Genomic DNA, 18297 nt, shown 5'->3' with positions numbered 1-18297 from the left:
CTTATGTGTTTATCATTGTAGGTGTCCCCAAAGGTGTGTGTGTGTATCACCAGAGTCCTCAAAGTGTAGCTAAAGCAGTGTGTGTGTATCACCAGTGTCCCCAAAGGTGTGTGTGTATGTCACCAGTGTCCCCAAAGGTGTGTGTGTGTGTATCACCAGAGTCCTCAAAGTGTAGCTAAAGCAGTGTGTGTGTATCACCAGTGTCCCCAAAGGTGTGTGTGTGTATTACCCGAGTCCTCAAAGTGTAGCTAAAGCAGTGTGTGTGTATCACCAGTGTCCCCAAAGGTGTGTGTGTGTATTACCCGAGTCCTCAAAGTGTAGCTAAAGCAGTGTGTGTGTATCACCAAGGTCCCCAAAGGTGTATGTGTGTATTACCCGAGTCCTCAAAGTGTAGCTAAAGCAGTGTGTGTGTATCACCAAGGTCCCCAAATGTATGTGTGTATCACCAGAGTCCTCAAAGTGTAGCTAAAGCAGTGTGTGTATCACCAAGGTCCCCAAAGGTGTGTGTGTATCAACAGAGTCCCCAAAGGTATGTGTGTATCACCAGAGTCCTCAAAGTGTAGCTAAAGCAGTGTGTGTGTATCACCAAGGTCCCCAAAGGTGTGTGTGTATCAACTGAGTCCCCAAAGGTATGTGTGTATCAACTGAGTCCCCAAAGTGTAGCTAAAGCAGTGTGTGTGTGTATCAACAGAGTCCTCAAATGTGTGTATTTCCACTGTAGTCTAAACTAAATTAATTATAGACACTCCTCTTTCAACTAATCATTTGTATAAAGACTTTCCCAGTAATTGTTTTCACTGAGAAACGTGTCTTATGGCGCATGTAAGTAGTTAGTGTATATGAATTTGAACTTCACAACCCTTGTTTTATACAGTATGGGTTTTAGTGTGAATGGATTTGAGGTGTACTATATTAACCATCATATGACTTATCAGTAGAGTTTCATCACTTCTCATATCATTGGATATTAATGTGTCTATTGAGCTTCATAAACTCACTGTTAGGTCATCCATTTACTTCTCCCTTACTGTTTTTTAAAATTAGTTTGTATGTATTATTCTGCTAACATGCTGTCTGTCACATACTATTTATGAGAGAAATATGTCATTTCATGAACAATACTTGACACCAAATGACCTTCTGACACCAGATTGAGTTATTTGTGAAGGAAAAAATGTAATTGTCTATTTTCAGTGATCTTATTTACTTTATCATATGTCTCTCTGCACTAACATTATTATAATTATTAATAATATTATATTAGAAATATTCAGATAACCGAGTCCTGAAAGTATACTTTAACCTGAGTTTGTGTATAACTGCGGTCCTCAAAGTGTGACTATACCGGAGTTTGTGTACATGTCCCCAAAGGTGAGTTATAAAATACTGTCCTCATTTTGAAGGTAATTTGTCAGGTCTTTATAGAAGTATTTTTTTGCAAATATCAACTGATATTCATAATAAGCACATTTTTAGTAGTGCAGTCATGTCTTTCTTTTGTCTCTAGACCCTTCAGAAAGGGTAGTCCCCAAAGGTAGGGTGTTGAGTCATGTGTCCTCATTGGTTTGTTAGGTGGGTATGTGTGTGTGTGTGTGTGTGTGTGTGTGTGTGTGTGTGTATATACTGAGTATATGTTTGTATATATTCTGTTATTGTTTTCATCTTTCACTTATTTGAATTTATAAATTTCCCTTTGGTTGTTAGTTGGGTTGGTTGGTTGGTTGGGTATGAATTTGATTGAATTGGTTTGGTTAGTATAGGTTAGTTGGTTGGTTTGTTTGGTTGGTGCTTTGGCTTGTTTGTTTGGTTGGTTGGTTGGATTTAGTTGTTTGGTGTGGTTTTGTTGGTAGTTTGTTTATTTGGTGGGTGTGTTGGTTGGTTGGTTGGTTGGTTGGTGGGTGCATTATGTTGGGTTGGTTGGTTTGGTATGAATTTGATGGGAATGGTTTAGTTGGTTGGTTGGTTTGGTTTGGGTTGGTTGGATGGGGTTGGTTGTTTTGGGTTGGTTGGCTGCTTGAGGGTTGGGTTGGTTGGTTGTTTGGTTTGTTTGTTTGGTGGGTTGTTTGGTTGGTTGGTTTAGTTGGGTTTGGTTGCTTGATCTGGTTTGGTTTGGGTTGAGTTGGGCTGGGTGGTTTGGTTGGTTGCTTGGTTTGTTTGGATTGATTAGGTTTGGTTGGTTGTTTGGTTTCATTGGTTGTTAGGTAGGTGGGTTTCTTTCTTTCTGTCTTTCTTTCTTTCTCTTTCTTTCTATCTATCTATCATTTTACAACTAGGAAGTACTAAGAACTAATTTTCAGTTGTCTAGAATGCAGCATAATTCCAAACACACTGATATTATGACGCAGACATCACATGAAAAAGCACAATTTGTAATTGTCCAAATATTCACTCACACACACACACACGCACACACACACAGAAATAACACAACCCACTCTGAGCATGCCTTGAAATACAAAAATCACATTCATAAACCTTACCAAACACAGAGCAAGGATTGACATTGATTAAGTGTGTATTTATATATGATAACTAGAGGTATACATTTTGATATAGACGTGTATGTGTTCAAGCCATAACATTATGCACATTTAATATTACTATTTTTTCAAATATACAATTTTTATGACTGATTTGTTTTAAAAATACTAATTCAATAATGAAGATGAAAACTAAAAAACAGTTTAAGCTCAAAAACTGGCTTTAAAATATATCCTTAAATATATACATTCCACAGCAGTAATAGTAGTTTTAGTTGTAGTAATTCATTATTTTACAATTGTACTTAAAATTATTAAATTTTATTTCTTTAATTATTTAATATATTAAGTAGTGCTTAGTTATTCTCAGTTGTTTTAGGTCAATTCTCAGATCAGAAACATGAAAAAAAATACTCAATTGAAGTTCCATTGACTACAATTTAACGAGTTGTTTGTGATTATTATTATTAACTTTGTCATTTAACCTAATTCTGTCTGAATTAATGCTTGCAATTCTAAGCATTTGAAGAGGAAAAAAAGGTAGAAAACATTCAAAGTTCTCATTTTTACCTGTCAGTCATGTTATACAAAGTTTGTTATACAACCCTTACACAACTCCAGGAAAACACTGGCTTTGGGGTGAACAGCCCAAAGGGTCTGAGGATTCTTACGGTACATCTGAACTGACAGATTCAAGGCTGTAATGATGTGTAAACGAGTGCAGGAATGATGCACTAAAGGCTGCCTTACATCTGCTGTAGCTTTCTATAGACGTCAAGGGGGTAATTAGGTGAGAAAAAAACTCACTGACCCTTCTCTAGCTTCAAATATTAGAGATATCCACCTTTCTCCAACATCCCTTTGATGATTTGTGCAAACTATAGAAGTAACTTCTGTTAGAATCTGTCTACAGAGTGTTTTTTTAACTAACTGTTATTTTACTCACTGTTCAACTACTGAATACTAAAAACAAAATGTATTAGAATTAACATTACTTTCAGCAGACAATGAATAACCCTAAAACGTCTTGACAGGTTTTTTTTGTTTGTTTGTTTTTATAAATTTGGCATCACATACAACAGCAACAGAGTATGCAAGACACAAGTACATAATCAATAAAACACTTACTGTTTCAATCCCAACTGAGACCAACTAGACTAGAGCACTAGGATCAAAAACATCATGCCGCAAACAAAACAAAATAACACACCAGGACGAGAGCGCACATGGTCAGAGCCCAACCACGACAGCTCTCATACAAAGACAAATACAGACAATGACAGAAAATATAAGTGCTCGACCTGAGAAAACTAAAGCAGAGTATAACATCCTAGACAAAACAGGAATAGTCTAGATTTTGCCACCAAAACAAGAATTCCTGACACATTAGACACTGTGTAACTAGGGTTGGGTACTGAAACTCGGCGCCATTGGAACCGGTATGCACCGGATCAAATCAGCATATGAATTTTGGTGCTGCAACAAGGACGTAAAGCAGGTCGCGCACCGGAAACGCTAAACAGCTTTGAGGGATATGGATGTCAGCGATGTCAGGCATTTGTTATTGTAGCTTATATAAGGCAAAGCACGCATGCGGCGATCGACTCCAACACGCATAAACTAAGCATTCTACAGTATGGCTATATTTTACAAGCAAGGATTCTGACACACCAACATGCAGCAGATGTTTTACAAAAGTTGCGTTTAAGAGAGAAACTTGTCAAACTTATAAAATGTGAGAGCTCAAGGAATCACCTTAAAAGTGAGGAATGGACCATCTCTGACAGCTTGTGACATCATCTGACACATTATCTGAGTATGTTTATATGGACACCAATACTCTGATTTTAATATGATTAAGACAATACTCTGATCAAGAGTCTACCACGTTAGCAGTGATTTTTTTTAATATCTTAAAGAACCGGTACCGTTTTAAAAAGTACCAATATAGCACCGGTATCGAAAAAACCCAAACGATACCAAACCCTATGTGTAACCCACCAGTCCTACTGCACCCAACCTGCTGCTCTAACGAGGAGGCTAAAAACCATGGCCTCTTCCGTCTGTCGCTAGAGCACCTTTAGAGGTCAGAAGAGTGAGGTTTACCTGCACAGTACTTCACTAGCTGGCCTCCGCTACACTCACCCCACCCCCCTAAACCTCATTCCCATCCGGGTCATGGCATCAGTGTAAACCACCAGTCCTACTGAACCCAACCCACAATTCTTTGTATGGCAGTCGGTTGCCCTAAGGAGGCTAAAGACCATGGCCTCTAGCATCTGTCGCTAGAGCACCTTTAGAGGTCAGGAGTGAGGTTTACCTGCACAGCATTAGCTGGCCTCAACTACAACTGCAAAAGTAGCTTAATCCCTTTGTTAAACTGTAATGTGTGGAATACTGATTCTGCAATACCGGTTCCAGGACCAAACCTCTTCATTTAAACTGGAAAAACTCTCAATCTATATGTTGCAGCATCCCACATGTCAATATTTTAATGATTTATAAACAGATGAATAACTGTCTGATCATCTGAGATCAGGCATGGTTACAAAGATGGTTTCCAATAGTATTACAGCACACTGTGAGCATATATTAGTACCATTTGCTGTTCGCTTTTGGCATCTGATAGAGCATTTGGACCTAGAAACTGGCACGTGACGTCAGACTTAAGCAAAAAGGGGCACTTTAACTATCATATAATGCAGATATGAGCCAAAAAACTCATACTGGGCATGTCTGCCCCAGTATCTTGAATTTTAGAGGCCTATAACAGCATTATATAGGCTTCATTGCGCAGTGAGTCATTAGCCGTAGAGATTTGCTGTTTTATTTATTTTCATTTAAATGTCTACACTCATGTTGAAACTAGAGATGTGTTAAAATGGATCTCCTAAAAGTGGTAAATGCTTAACTTCTTTCAGGGACTTTCCCAAACTCACTTAAAACTGTAGTTGTTAAAACCCTCTTGAAAAAGTGCAAGCAAAAACACCTTCGAGCAACTATAGACCCATTTCAAATCTCCCTTTCACTGGCAAAATCATTGAAAAGGTTGTTTTAACCAGGTTGAGCTATAAGGGATGTTTAGACAATTTTCAATCTGGTTTCAGAACACACAGTACAGAGAGTGCCCTCATAATTATAATCAATGATATACGCCCAAATGCAGATTCAGGCAAACTAACAGAGCTAGTTTTGTGAACAAAACTAAGGAGTTGATTATGGACTTTAGGAGGAGACAACAGCAGCCCTACACTCCTCTTATGATCAGTGGGACCCTCGTGGAGAGGGTGAGTAGTTTCAAGTATCTCTGTGTAATTATCTCTGAGAACCTGACTTGGACTACACACATTGAAAGGCAAGTAAATAGAGCCAGGCAAAGACTGTACCATCTGCGACAGCTGAGGAAATTCAGGGTCTCTCCAGCAATCCTGAAAACTTTCTATTCAGGGACCGTAGAAAGTGTTCTGACTCAAGGTATCTCAGTGTGGTATGGAAACAGCTCAAACCAAGACCGCAAAGCACTTCAAAGAGTTGTGCGTTTAGCTGAGCGCATCTCAGGGTCTGCTTTCCCCTCCTTGCAGGACATCTATATTAAACGCTGTAAGAATAGAGCTGTTAAAATCTGTAAGGACTTAAACCATCCTGAAAATTATCTATTCACTTTGCTTCCATCTAGAAAACGATTTCGTAGCTTGATGGCAAAAACTGAGAGACTTAGGAGGAGTTTCTTTCCCCAGGCCATCAGGCTACTAAATTCTAACCCGGTGTTACACATTATGTGATTTTTTCGTATTTATCATTGTAGTAGTCATATTCATAAGTACATCATATTGCTGCTATTCTTATTACCTTGTATAATTTTTTGCACATCTTTTTTTTGCACGCTTTTTCTTTCTCTTTTTTTTCCTTAATATTTAATTTTTTTGTTTATCTATACTTGCACTATCTCTGGAGCGGACCTGACCTACATTTCACTGCTGGTCATACTTTGTATAACTATGTATGTGACAAATGAAACTTGACTTGACTAGTATTGCTTGATCTCAGTGCTGATTTTAACACTGTTGATCACAGCATACGTCTGGATAGTCTGGGAAACTGGGTTGGGCTGTCTGGGGTGGTCCTCAATTGGTACAGATCTTACCTTGAAACAAGAGGTTACTATGTCAGTATAGGTGACCATAGGTTGAGGTGGACACCCATGACATGTGGAGTCCCAAATGGTTCAATTCTTGCACATCTCGTGTTCAACCTTTATATGCTCCCACTGAGCCAAATATTGAGAAGGAACCAAATCTTCTACCACAGCTATGCTGGTGACACTCAGATCTACTTAGCCTTATTGCCTAATGAGTACAGCCCTATTGACAGCCTCTGCCAACGCATTGATGAATTTAACAGTTGGATGTGCCAAAACTTTCTTCAGTTAAACAAAGAGAAAACTTAAGTCATTGCATTTGGGAACAGAGATTAGGTTCTTGGCACTAAGGGTCAAACAGAGTGATTCTGGAGTCAGATGTGAATTTTAGTAGTCATGTCAAAGCAGTAAGTAAATCAGCATAATTGTAATCAGCAATAAGCAAGAATCAGATGCTTTGTTTCCAGTGAAAACTTGTTCATGCTTTTATTAGCAGTAGGGTGGATTACTCTGTCTTTTTAGGAAGGCCAGTGAAGAGACCATTAGAGTTGCAGCTCATCCAGAACGCTGCTGCCAGGATTCTGACCAAAGCCAGAAAACCAGAGCACATCACACCTGTCCTCAGGTCTTTACACTGGCTCCCAGTTACATTAACATCTTTACATCTAACATAACATTAACCTCTATAAATCCCTAAATGGCCTAGGACCCCAATACATTACAGATATGCTCACTAAATACAAACCTAACAGATCATTAGGATCAAGTGAATTAGAAATTCAGTCAAAGCAGGGTGATTCTGCTTTAAGCTACTAAGCCCCCAACTGCTGGAATCAGCTTCCAGAAATGATCAGATGTGCTCCAACATTAGGCACATTCAAATCAAGACTTAACACATCTGTTTAGCTGTGCCTTTACTGAATGAACACTGTATAGTTGTATAATTGCCAAATTTAACATTTAAAATCACCAGAGAACATGGTTTTGCGTGACAAAATCACATCACAATCCTGTTTTCAGAAACATGGTGAAAAAAAAAAAGATTGTGTTTTACCAAAATAGGCTTGAGATATTTATTAACAATTTTTCGATTTTTTTTTTTATTTAAAACAGTATGTGGATCATTCCGCTGTGATGGTTTGTTCTGTAGACCTTAAACTTAAAAAAAAAAACTATTTAAGGGGGCTAATAATAATGATTAAAAAATAAAAACTGCTCATATTCTATCCAGCCAAAATAAAACAAATACGATTTTCTCCAGCAAAAAAAAAAAAAAAAAAAAAAAAAAAGTTAATTGTAGAGATAATATGAAAAATCCATGCTTTGTTTAACATCATTTGAGAAATATTTGAAAAAGAAACTATACGGGAAAATATACGGTAGTAATCAGTACCATGGCAACAGTTAACAGTGATAATAATTACCACAAAACTCATAAAGGAACCACCTTCCGAGTCCTGAACACTTAGAAAGACTCCAGAACCTTTTTCCCAATAGAAAACAAGCGAGAGTCAGAGTGTTTAAGTGTGTGCGGGATATACGCAGTGTGTGGCGGTGCTCCAAGATTGAAATAGCTGTGGGGGAGCCGATATTGTGATATTAAACGCATGGCCTGAGCTGCACATAAAGAGTTTGCCACATTCAGTGTGAAATCTTGCAGTCCTGCTGAGGTCATAGACGTGTAAGCCTGCGAGTTGAGGGAAACATCAAAGATTTACTGCAAGTCATCAATCAACTCAACCGCCTGCCCTGACCAGCCAAACAGAGTTTAAAGCAGAAGTCACACATTCGTTTGACTTAAATAGCATCTCAATTACGATCACACATAATAGAGCTTTTAGGTGAAATTGACGTTATGAGCTCTGTCAATCCTTTGCCGTCTTGAAGCTTGGTGGTGTTAAGATCTTCATCTGAGCAGCAGGAGCCAAATCTGATGTCTTTAATTAGCTTCTGTCCAAGACCAGGAAAGCGAGACTCCAAAATGGCTGCAGGCATGAATATTGTAAGCCATACTGCAGTTCAGCAGAAAGGGATAGTTCAACCAAAAAAATGACAAGCCTGTCATCAATTGTTCCAGTCCGAAATTATTTGACTTTCTTGTGGAAATAAAGACATTTCTAGACTACCAAATAGTGTAAGTATGTGACCAATGTAAGTACACTCAACTTCATAGTGAAAATTGTTGTCAAAAAAAAAAAAAAATGTTTAATCCTTAATCCATTTGATTGCTTGAAGTTGATATAACCATTTTAAATTATATCAACAAACGGTTTGTCAATTCAACTAAAATGTTGAAACAAAAACCTGAAAAAGTTACCTGGTTGCCTTAAAATTATGAGATAAATCAACTAAATAAAGTTTGTTGTAACAACTAATTAAGAAGTTTACACAATTGACTTACAATTGTTACGAGAACCAGCGCTCTCTGGCGATCGCTGATTTCCACTATAATCATGAACTACACTTCCGCCTTCCTCTGGACTACATTTTCATACATGTACTTCGCCCAGACACCCATGCTCACCTATCTCGCTTGATTACATTCACCACCTGAACCTTGTCATAGACTGATATCACACCACTTATAAGTCACTCATGAATCCACCCAGGTCCGAGTCTTTACTGTTAAGTGACATTACAACGCGTTTCTCCCTGTCTTGTTTCTCCGTGTCTGAACCCAGCCTTGTATCCTTGTTATCCTGTTTAGCCGCCAGCCTTTCGACCTTTTGCCTGTTTACTGTTTATGATTCTGGACTGCCTTAATATACCCGTTTGCACCTGTATGACCACTGCTTGCCTGAAAGAATAAACCTGCATATTGGATCCTACCTCAGTTGTATCCGTCACTCCCTCCCGGTCGATACAACAATTATGAGTTAAATGAACTCAATGAAGTTTGTTGTAACAATAACCAAAGTTTACACAGTTGACTTACAATTAAGAGTTCAATGAATTCAACACAAGGTAACATGACAAATGCATTTAAATAGTAACAGAACATTTATTATAACTTCAAAAAAACATTTTCATTCAAGTAGAATTAAAGTTATCAATTCAATAAATTTATATTAAAACTCCTTGAAGCAACAGGAAACAATCTGTAAATTCAAACACCAAGACATTAAAAACTTCTCATTATGCTGCTTGATATTGCAAACTGATCTTTTCTTATATTATTTTACTTTTTATCTATAGTCATGAACACGCATGTTTGCAGAGTAAGTGCATGTAGTTTGACTGTTTTCTGCCGTTTATAATTCCTATCATTTCTCCAATCGGCAGTGATGTAAAGTAACAAATTACAAACACTCATATGACTGTAATTAAGTAGTTTTTTTATTTTATTTTCTCAGGAATTGTAATTTTCTAAGTAGTTTTAAAAATGTGCACTTTTACTTTACCTTGAGTACATTTTTAATGCGGTATCTGTACTTTTACTCCACTACTTCAACCTGCAGTCATTGCTTTATTTATTCCCTGTCTATGGGGATTAGAAACATCAGTCCTGTGATTCCTGTCCAATCAAATCTCACATAGAAGGTAAATCACATCATAATGAACTATACCTCAAGGCATGGGCGCTTCATAATTGCAGCAAAATGTTTAGAAGAGTTAAGTGTCCAAGTATCTGACCAAAATCTTTACACCCAATGATCCAGAGACTGTTTAGATGCATGTCACTGATGAGAAGATGAAGGATGTTTACTGTATGAGGACCGAAATGACCTTAAAAACTCTGAAGGAACAAGACGTCAACATGACGTCAGACTGACGTTGTACCTCAATGTCATGTGGACATTGTATTTCGTTTAAAACGAAAATTGGGTTGACATCAGATTCCAACATCAGGCCGACGTCAATGTCCAACGACCAACCTAAAAATCAACCAAACATCAATGTCCAATGATGTTACAGCTAGACGTTCTGTGGACGTTACCACTATGTCTTTCAGATGTCGGATTTTGGTTGCCATACCTGACAAATAAATGTCAGTATTTGTTATCAGTATAACGTTGGTTTAAGATGTTGGTTCGACGTTGGATTTTGGTCACTTTCTTACACAACCTTAAATCAAACAATTATGGACATCAAAACAAGATCCTTAAACACTGGATAGACATTGAACTTTAGTCACCTGACATCATAACCTAAACCTAACCTAATATTTACGCCTTATGATGTTATGTGCTTGCTGGGCAATATCTAAATACACTACAGAATATTACAATTACACACATCCACAAATTGCATGTAAATGCATCAACTTTTTACAGTATAATACATACTACTCGATACTCTTGAGTACTTTTGAAAGATCTTTTTACTTGAGCAATATTTTCAACATATACCTTTACTTGCACTACACTTTTAGGCAAGCAATGGTACTTTTACTCAAGCATGATGCAGTACTCTTTCCAGAATACTTCCGCATCACAGAATAAGGGCCGATAGGTGAATTAGCCATAATGTGTAAATGGCAAAGTGTGTGGGTGTTTCCCAGTCCTGAGGGTTGTATTCTTAGTGCTGGGTTGTGGTTGGAAGGGCATCTGCTGCGCAAAACAATTTCCAGAGTAATAAGTGGTTCATTCCTCTGTGGCGACCCCTGATATATCAGAGATTAGACTGAAGGAGAGTGAGTGAGTGGTTCTGGAACGACAGCAGGGTGAGTTGATAATGTTAGAACTTTCATTTGTAAAACTGTTGCTTTAAGTTTGAGGGGCAGTAGCGGTGTAGTGTTGACTGTTGTGTCTTACTTTGGCCTGAATGCAATTCTGCGGCTGAATAACTGGCAGGAACAAGCCTGATCTGTTAAGTACATGGAGAGAACACTGGTGGCTACAGGCTTTACAGGCTTTCAAGAGCAGGGGAGACGAGCACGACTGGGTCTCCAAAGCTCTGAACATTACTCACGCTAAGCACACTGTCAGACACCAGGACATTCCTGTTTGTTTGGACCATTGTGGGAAAATGACAGCGGTTTTTAAATGTGATGTCCGCAGCTCCTGAACGCTGAACTGTTTTCCAGCCCGTGTGAAAGTTTATCTCTTGTAAAGGTGTCAGAGAAACCCATTAATGCTGTGAAAGAGCTTAAAGCTAAGTGCACACACTTTATGCACTGTAAAAATTGCTGGGATTTTACAAGGTTTAACAGTAATTTCTTTCTATAAAATGCTGTGTACTGTGAATACTGTGAATTTTACGGTTAAGTCGATGCAGGGTAGGTTACTTTCAGTCATAACTCAGCTCATAACTCAAAGCTGCAGCGCTGTGCTTGCGGCCATCGTGACACCTGTGGCGTTTACTGACGATTTATCGAGATGTTAAAAGTTCATGTAAAAATGTGACTCTCAACCTTTTGTTCCTGCAATCCTGCATGACTACATCTTCAATTAAATATATAGAGAGACATTCAGCAGAATGTTCCTGTTGCACACAATGGAGGTGTGTGGGAATCAAGCGCTGCCAATCTTCAAGGACAAATGGCATGTCTACAGTGTGTGTGTGTGTGTGTGTGTGTGTGTATTTATATATATATATATATATATATATATATATATATATATATATATATATATATATGTGTGTGCATTTATATATGTGTGTATTTATATATATATATATGTGTGTATTTATATATATATATATATATGTGTGTATTTATATATATATATATATATATATATATATATATGTGTGTGTGTATTTTTATATATATACATATATAAATACATACATATATATATACATACATATATATATAAATACATACATATATATATACATACATATATATATATATATATATATATATATATATATATATATATATATATATATATATATGTATGTATTTATATATGTATATATATGTATATATGGATAGCGGAAACTTAGCAGGAGTTTTTTTTTTACTTTTTTTTTTTTTTTTAAGCATGATGGTAAAACACGAAAGTCATATGAATTTATTAAAACGTATGCTTTTTTGTTGTAATACTAATTTATGCATCTCCTTATGCCTGTGTGCAGCCATGCTGTCATCTTAGATGATATATTCTGGAAAATTTTTGAGCCTCTTGGTTTTGTTTGTCGTCCTGGAAAATCTCTGTTTCAAGGGCTATTCCTTCCTCTTATTCCCACACCTTCAAGCTAAAGAGATTTCGGACATAGGAAAAGGGTTAAGAGATAAAATTGGGATTGGGTCTTATATACAAAGTAGCTAGTTGCTGTAACTAAATTACTTTTTGCTGAAACAGTGAGGGATTACTTTCAATTTTTAAGAAATTTACAGTTACTTTCAATACACTTGATTCAATACTGTACACAGTATCTGCAAATAAAAGAGAAGCAGAGTAATTCTATTTTGATTATACACACTTATTTAGCAGAATAATAAAGTAACTAAAGAAGACTGCATTTATCAAGACTTGCATATGCTTAAGAGAGAAACATGAATTGAGAAATTAGTGTCTGACAATACAAGTTATAAATTCTGAGAACCACAGATAATCATTTATTGTCCTTTAGCTTGTCTCTACTTCAGAGATCGCCACAGTGGAATTAACCACCAATTATTCCAGTGTAAGTTTTACACAGCGGATACCTTTCCAGCTGTAACCCAGTATTGGGAAACACTCATTCACACACATACAATGGTCTATTTAGCTTACCCAATTTACCTATAGTGCAGGTGTTTGGACTGTGGGGGAAATCAGAGGAAACCCACATGAACACGGGGAGAACTTGTAAACGCCACACAAAAACACCAACTGGCCCAGCAGGGACTCGAACCAGCGACCTATACTTGCTGAGAGTCAACAGTGCTAACCACTGAGCCACAATGTAAAATATAAATTTTTGTATTTATAAATTTTGAATAATAATTCTGCATTTCCAAAAAAAAAAAAAAAAAATTGATTTATCCAACAGTCGTACATGCTTGAGAAACAATGAAATGTATAAAAAATGTATGGCAATATACATGTATGGAATGTTTATTGCTTTGAAACTGTTTGAGTTTTGATATGTTGTTTACATTTTTTTGTGTTAACATTTTTTAAACTAACAGAACCTGTTTGTATGACTCAAATTTAAAGAATAAAAAGTTTTATTTATATTGGCTATACTAGGGGCTCCAAACTCGATCTTGGAGGGCCGGTGTCCTGCAAAGTTTAGCTCAAACTTCCTTCAACACACCACCCTGGAAGTATACCTAGAAAGAGCTTGATTAGCTGGTTCAGATCCTCCAGGACCGAGTTTGGACACCCCTAGGCTATATATATTGGAATTTTTATTGGGGTTTTTACTCTAAATTTAAGAAAATAAATGAATTAGAGTTACTTTTCTAAAGTTACTTTTCAAACAAAGTAATTAGAAAATTAACACAATTTTTTTATTATGTTATTAGTAATGAACTAATTTTTTTGAAGTAGCTTAGCCTAGCCAATAATGGACTTTAGTACACAAAATATATATTTGTTTTAATTAAAATTTGTCAATACCCCTATTGGCTTTCATTGGATTTCATCAATATATCTCTGGCATGACAACTAAATGTTTGTTTTTGAGTCATTATGTTGGCTTGAGAAAGCCAACATACTGTTATGCTACTCTGTCCTTGAAAACAAACGTATCTTCTCCTAGACCGTTCATGCCACAAGGCCCGATGTGGTCAAAATGTGCCTTCTACATTCAAGATTGTTGCTATATCTCCTCATGCCTATAAGACTTAAAATTAAAATATTAATTTTTTATAATCCGGGCATTTAAAAAAATTATACAAGCCCCAAATTTGGCCAAAAGCTGTTTTTAGATGCGTTAGATTTTGTTGCTATATCTTTAAGGTTTATCAGACTTATAGTTTTCCAATAAATAATTTAAGCATTATTTTTCTTAAACTCCATATTTTACTGATATGGCAAGCAATTTTTGCATGCATCACTTTCACACTTAAGCATTGTATTTTCAAAAAAATACGGCAAGCCATTTTTACATAATGTTCATTCCCTTAGTCCCTTTATTAATCAGGGGTCGCCACAATGGAATGAACCGCCAACTTATTCAGCATTTGTTTTACACAGCGAATGCCCTTCCAGCCGCAACCCAACACCAGGAATACATAATGTTCAAGTCCAGTTTTTGACACTCATAAAGACTGTCATAGAAACATCGGGGTTGATTAAGATCACTCATATTGCCAAGAAGCTTTGATGTATCATCACTAACCTGTCAAATGTCCCCATAGCAATAAAACAGTATGACCTAGCAACCATTTAAAAATGGCAATATCTCTACATCAGAACATCGTAGGAACCTGGGCATTGGCTTGTTTGACTCATGCTAGCAAATGGGACTTCCTGTGTACTATGCATGGTAACAATAATAATGGAAGCCAAGTGCTAATAACGATTAGCTACATGCTATGAATGATTATCTAAATGCAATAACATAAGCTAGAAATGCCTACTAAGTATTAGCATTTGATCAAACATGTACACGAGCATTGCTTAGCAACCACCTAACAATGCCATAATTGTTTTAGCAACTGCCTAGCAGCCACTTAGCAACCGCCGCTGTGCTTCCTGCCAACTGCCATTCTATTATAGAACTTTTACTTCTTCACATCCATTTTCTAGTGTGTTCCACTGAAAAAAAGGTGTACATATACTGTAAATGATGACATTTATTGTACGTTATGAACATATTCAACCACTCATTTACATTTGATCCCCTTTACGTTTCTCCTGTGAAATAAAGCCGTATCTCATTATGCAGTCAGCCCAGCACCAGCCATCATTACAGAATGAAAGCACAGGGCCAGATTAGTTTATAAAGTCTGAGATGGAAAAAGTCAAAGCTGATTTTAGTGCGGTAAAAGGGTGCTAACAACGTCTCTTTGCAGGCAGTTAATTTCCAGCACATTAACCCTTCTAATAAATGTCAATGTCAAATAAGGCTGGCACATATACACACGCACATACACACAACCATTTCCACCAGAAATGTTATACTTTCAGGCCAGCTAATAAGAGGGGAAAAGAAAAAAAAAAAAGAAGCAGGCTAACTGACACTGACACAACAAAACCACCAGAACTCCAAAGTTTCCATCAACAGAACTGGTCAGAATTAATATGTAAAACAGAGGTTGTATTATGTGGTATTGTGAACCAAAGTAAATATCTTAAATATGCGAAGATTTCCAGTAAACACATTATACAGATGTGCTTTTGGAGAAAGGGAAAACAAGCAAGCCAATTGAGATATGAAGGGATATGGAACATAATTCAGTCTAAAGATAAGGAAAGACGGGGTTAATGCCCCTTTGAGTCAAATGTGAGAAAGTCTTTATTACAATGCAGTGGGAAAATAGCCTGGACCACCATGAAACACAAACTGTATGTACTGTAGACATGACTGAATAACAGAGTTCATAAAACTTGCGACTAACTGAAAGTCTATAAAGAAAGCAAACACACACACACACACACACACACACACACATACAGCTAATGAGAGTAAAGCATTTCCGTATGTACACGTATGTCTTTGCATATCTGTTTTTATGTTTATGTGTTGTTGACAAGGGCAGTCTGTCTCAGGGGCTTTATTGTTGGATCTGGATTGGTTTACGGCTCACTTTAATGATTAGTGTCGTTATAAAACTACCCTCACAAGCTAGATTTTTTTACTGTTTTCAATTGCCCCATGGAACAGTGGGATATGATATAACTCGACGCTATATTGGGGCTCCAAAATAAAATAGAAATTAATCGAAACAAGGAGCGCCAGGCCAGAAGAGTCAGCCGTAGGCTATCATTGCAAGCCGCAAACAGCTGACAGCAGAGACAGATAAAGAAAATAAGATTGTTAGGCTCCATTCATTCGCTAATGAGGTCAATAATTACGTTACGGAATAATACGGACATTCAGTGTGTCACGAAACAAGTATGCAAACATCTACGACCGCTGAAAGACGCTGGTCTGAACCGCTCTAACTAACTAGGGCATTGACCAATATGGAAATAATCTGCAAAATTACGACGTAAAAACATTATTATGCCTTGCTTTCTCCCACTGGTACAGATGTGAGGTTCATAAAATTGCAGACGGGTGCTGTGCCCTGGGCAAGGAGACAGACAGAAAGATGTATTGAGAGAAACAGCGCAACCACAGCGAAAACAGTAACAGCCGGGCTGTCGGTGTGACAGTTCGGCTGAAACATCAACACCTTCACATAGTTGACTCGGGATGCTTTGATATGCAATTATGCATAATTTTAGGCAGAAACAAACTCAGAAACAATAGACTTACTCAACAAAGACTCAACCAAAAACCAAAACCGAGGCAACATCTACTTTGTTAAACACTTGCAAAGTGTAGCCATGAGTCAAACACTCTTAGTAGCTACAATTACTACACAATGAGTGTTTACTATTATAATCGGACACTGATTATTCTAGAGCGAACAGATCTAGAGCTCACTGTGTTCATTTTGTCCAATTTGCCTAGCACGTAAACACATAAGCTGACAATGCAACAGACATTTACATTTGTGTACGTTCTGGCACCAAATGTGGGGAGTAAATTTGCTTTAATAGGCAATTTTACTGCCTTGAACTGTTATGCATATGTTTTTCCATAGGCCCTGTTTACACTGCCAGTTAAATGTGACCGAATTCTGATTTTTTTGCTCATATGTGACATATCGGATCTAATCTATAGAAGTGTAAACACAAAAAAAAATAAAAAATGCATGCATTCGGATTTTCAGAGATTGGTTTCAGGCCTCCTTCATATGTGGAAATAAATCAGATATAGATCGGATATGCGACAATACGACTAATGAAAACAGGCAGATCGAATTTATTGAGGCATTCCGTTCTTTACATCATTAAACTTGTGACAATGTGGTGCTTCTCCGCGGTTTAATGACATAGAAGGAAGAGCGTGTGTGGAGTTGCCGATGCAGTAAACCATATCAGAGAAAACAGAGGGAGTAAGTGGTCAGTTGCCACAATATACATATACACACACACACATACATATATATATACATATAAATGTATATGTATGTGTGTACGTGTATAAATATGTATGTGTGTACGTGTATAAATATGTATGTGTATATATATATATATATATATATATATATATATATATATATATATATATATATATATATATATATATATATATTAGGGATGTAACGGTATCAGAATTTCACGGTACGGTAATACCTCGGTATGAATGTCACGGTACGGTATTTATTGAATCATTTACAGGAAAAAACAAAACTTATGAAAATACTCCAAAAAAGTGCCAAAAGTGTCAATGACATACAAATTAGCCATCTATCTGTAAGCTTTGAAATAGGAACTTCAATTTTAATAACAAAAAAATATTAAACCATGTAAAAAAATTAAGTTTCAATTTAGTATTGTTGAAAACTCATCACATTCAACATTTAATCACTCACTCACTTAGATAGAGATGGGTTTAAAGGAAAATTATCATATAAATATAATCTGGTAAAAGCTGGTATCTCTGGGTATTTACAATGTCCCCTGCAACAGAAAAAAACCCTCCCATTTGGGACTGAGGTTTCTGGGACAAGAGAGATATGACTTGGCCCAGGTTGACAGCAGTGGGTATTGTGCATTGTCTTTCCCCCACTTGAGAGGA

The 18297-nt window shown here is 36.9% G+C and overlaps 3 protein-coding genes across 8 annotated transcripts in view; 1 reads left to right on the top strand and 2 right to left on the bottom strand.

Annotated features, from left to right (window-relative positions):
* Window positions 1–18297, bottom strand: part of banp (BTG3 associated nuclear protein) — a 419239-nt gene that overhangs the window by 42627 nt on the left and 358315 nt on the right. The gene's annotated exons all lie outside the window — the stretch shown is intronic.
* znf469 (zinc finger protein 469) overlaps window positions 1–18297 on the bottom strand; it is a 467804-nt gene that overhangs the window by 190969 nt on the left and 258538 nt on the right. The window lies entirely within an intron of this gene.
* Window positions 2245–18297, top strand: part of LOC147830931 (uncharacterized) — a 157419-nt gene continuing 141366 nt past the window's right edge. The window contains exon 1 of one of the 4 annotated variants that reach the window (XM_087312493.1): window positions 2245–5767. In XM_087312493.1, the coding sequence (XP_087168619.1) occupies window positions 5699–5767 (69 nt within the window). In that variant the 5' untranslated portion in view covers window positions 2245–5698. The remainder of the gene's footprint in view (window positions 5768–18297) is intronic. The other 3 variants (XR_015526596.1, XR_015526594.1, XR_015526595.1) reach the window with 3 other exon arrangements.

This window comes from Danio rerio, chromosome 25 (genome assembly GCF_052040795.2).
Source record: "Danio rerio strain M-AB ecotype USA chromosome 25, GRCz13ab, whole genome shotgun sequence".
NCBI lineage: Eukaryota > Metazoa > Chordata > Actinopteri > Cypriniformes > Danionidae > Danio > Danio rerio.
This window is presented reverse-complemented; position numbering and strand designations above follow the sequence as displayed.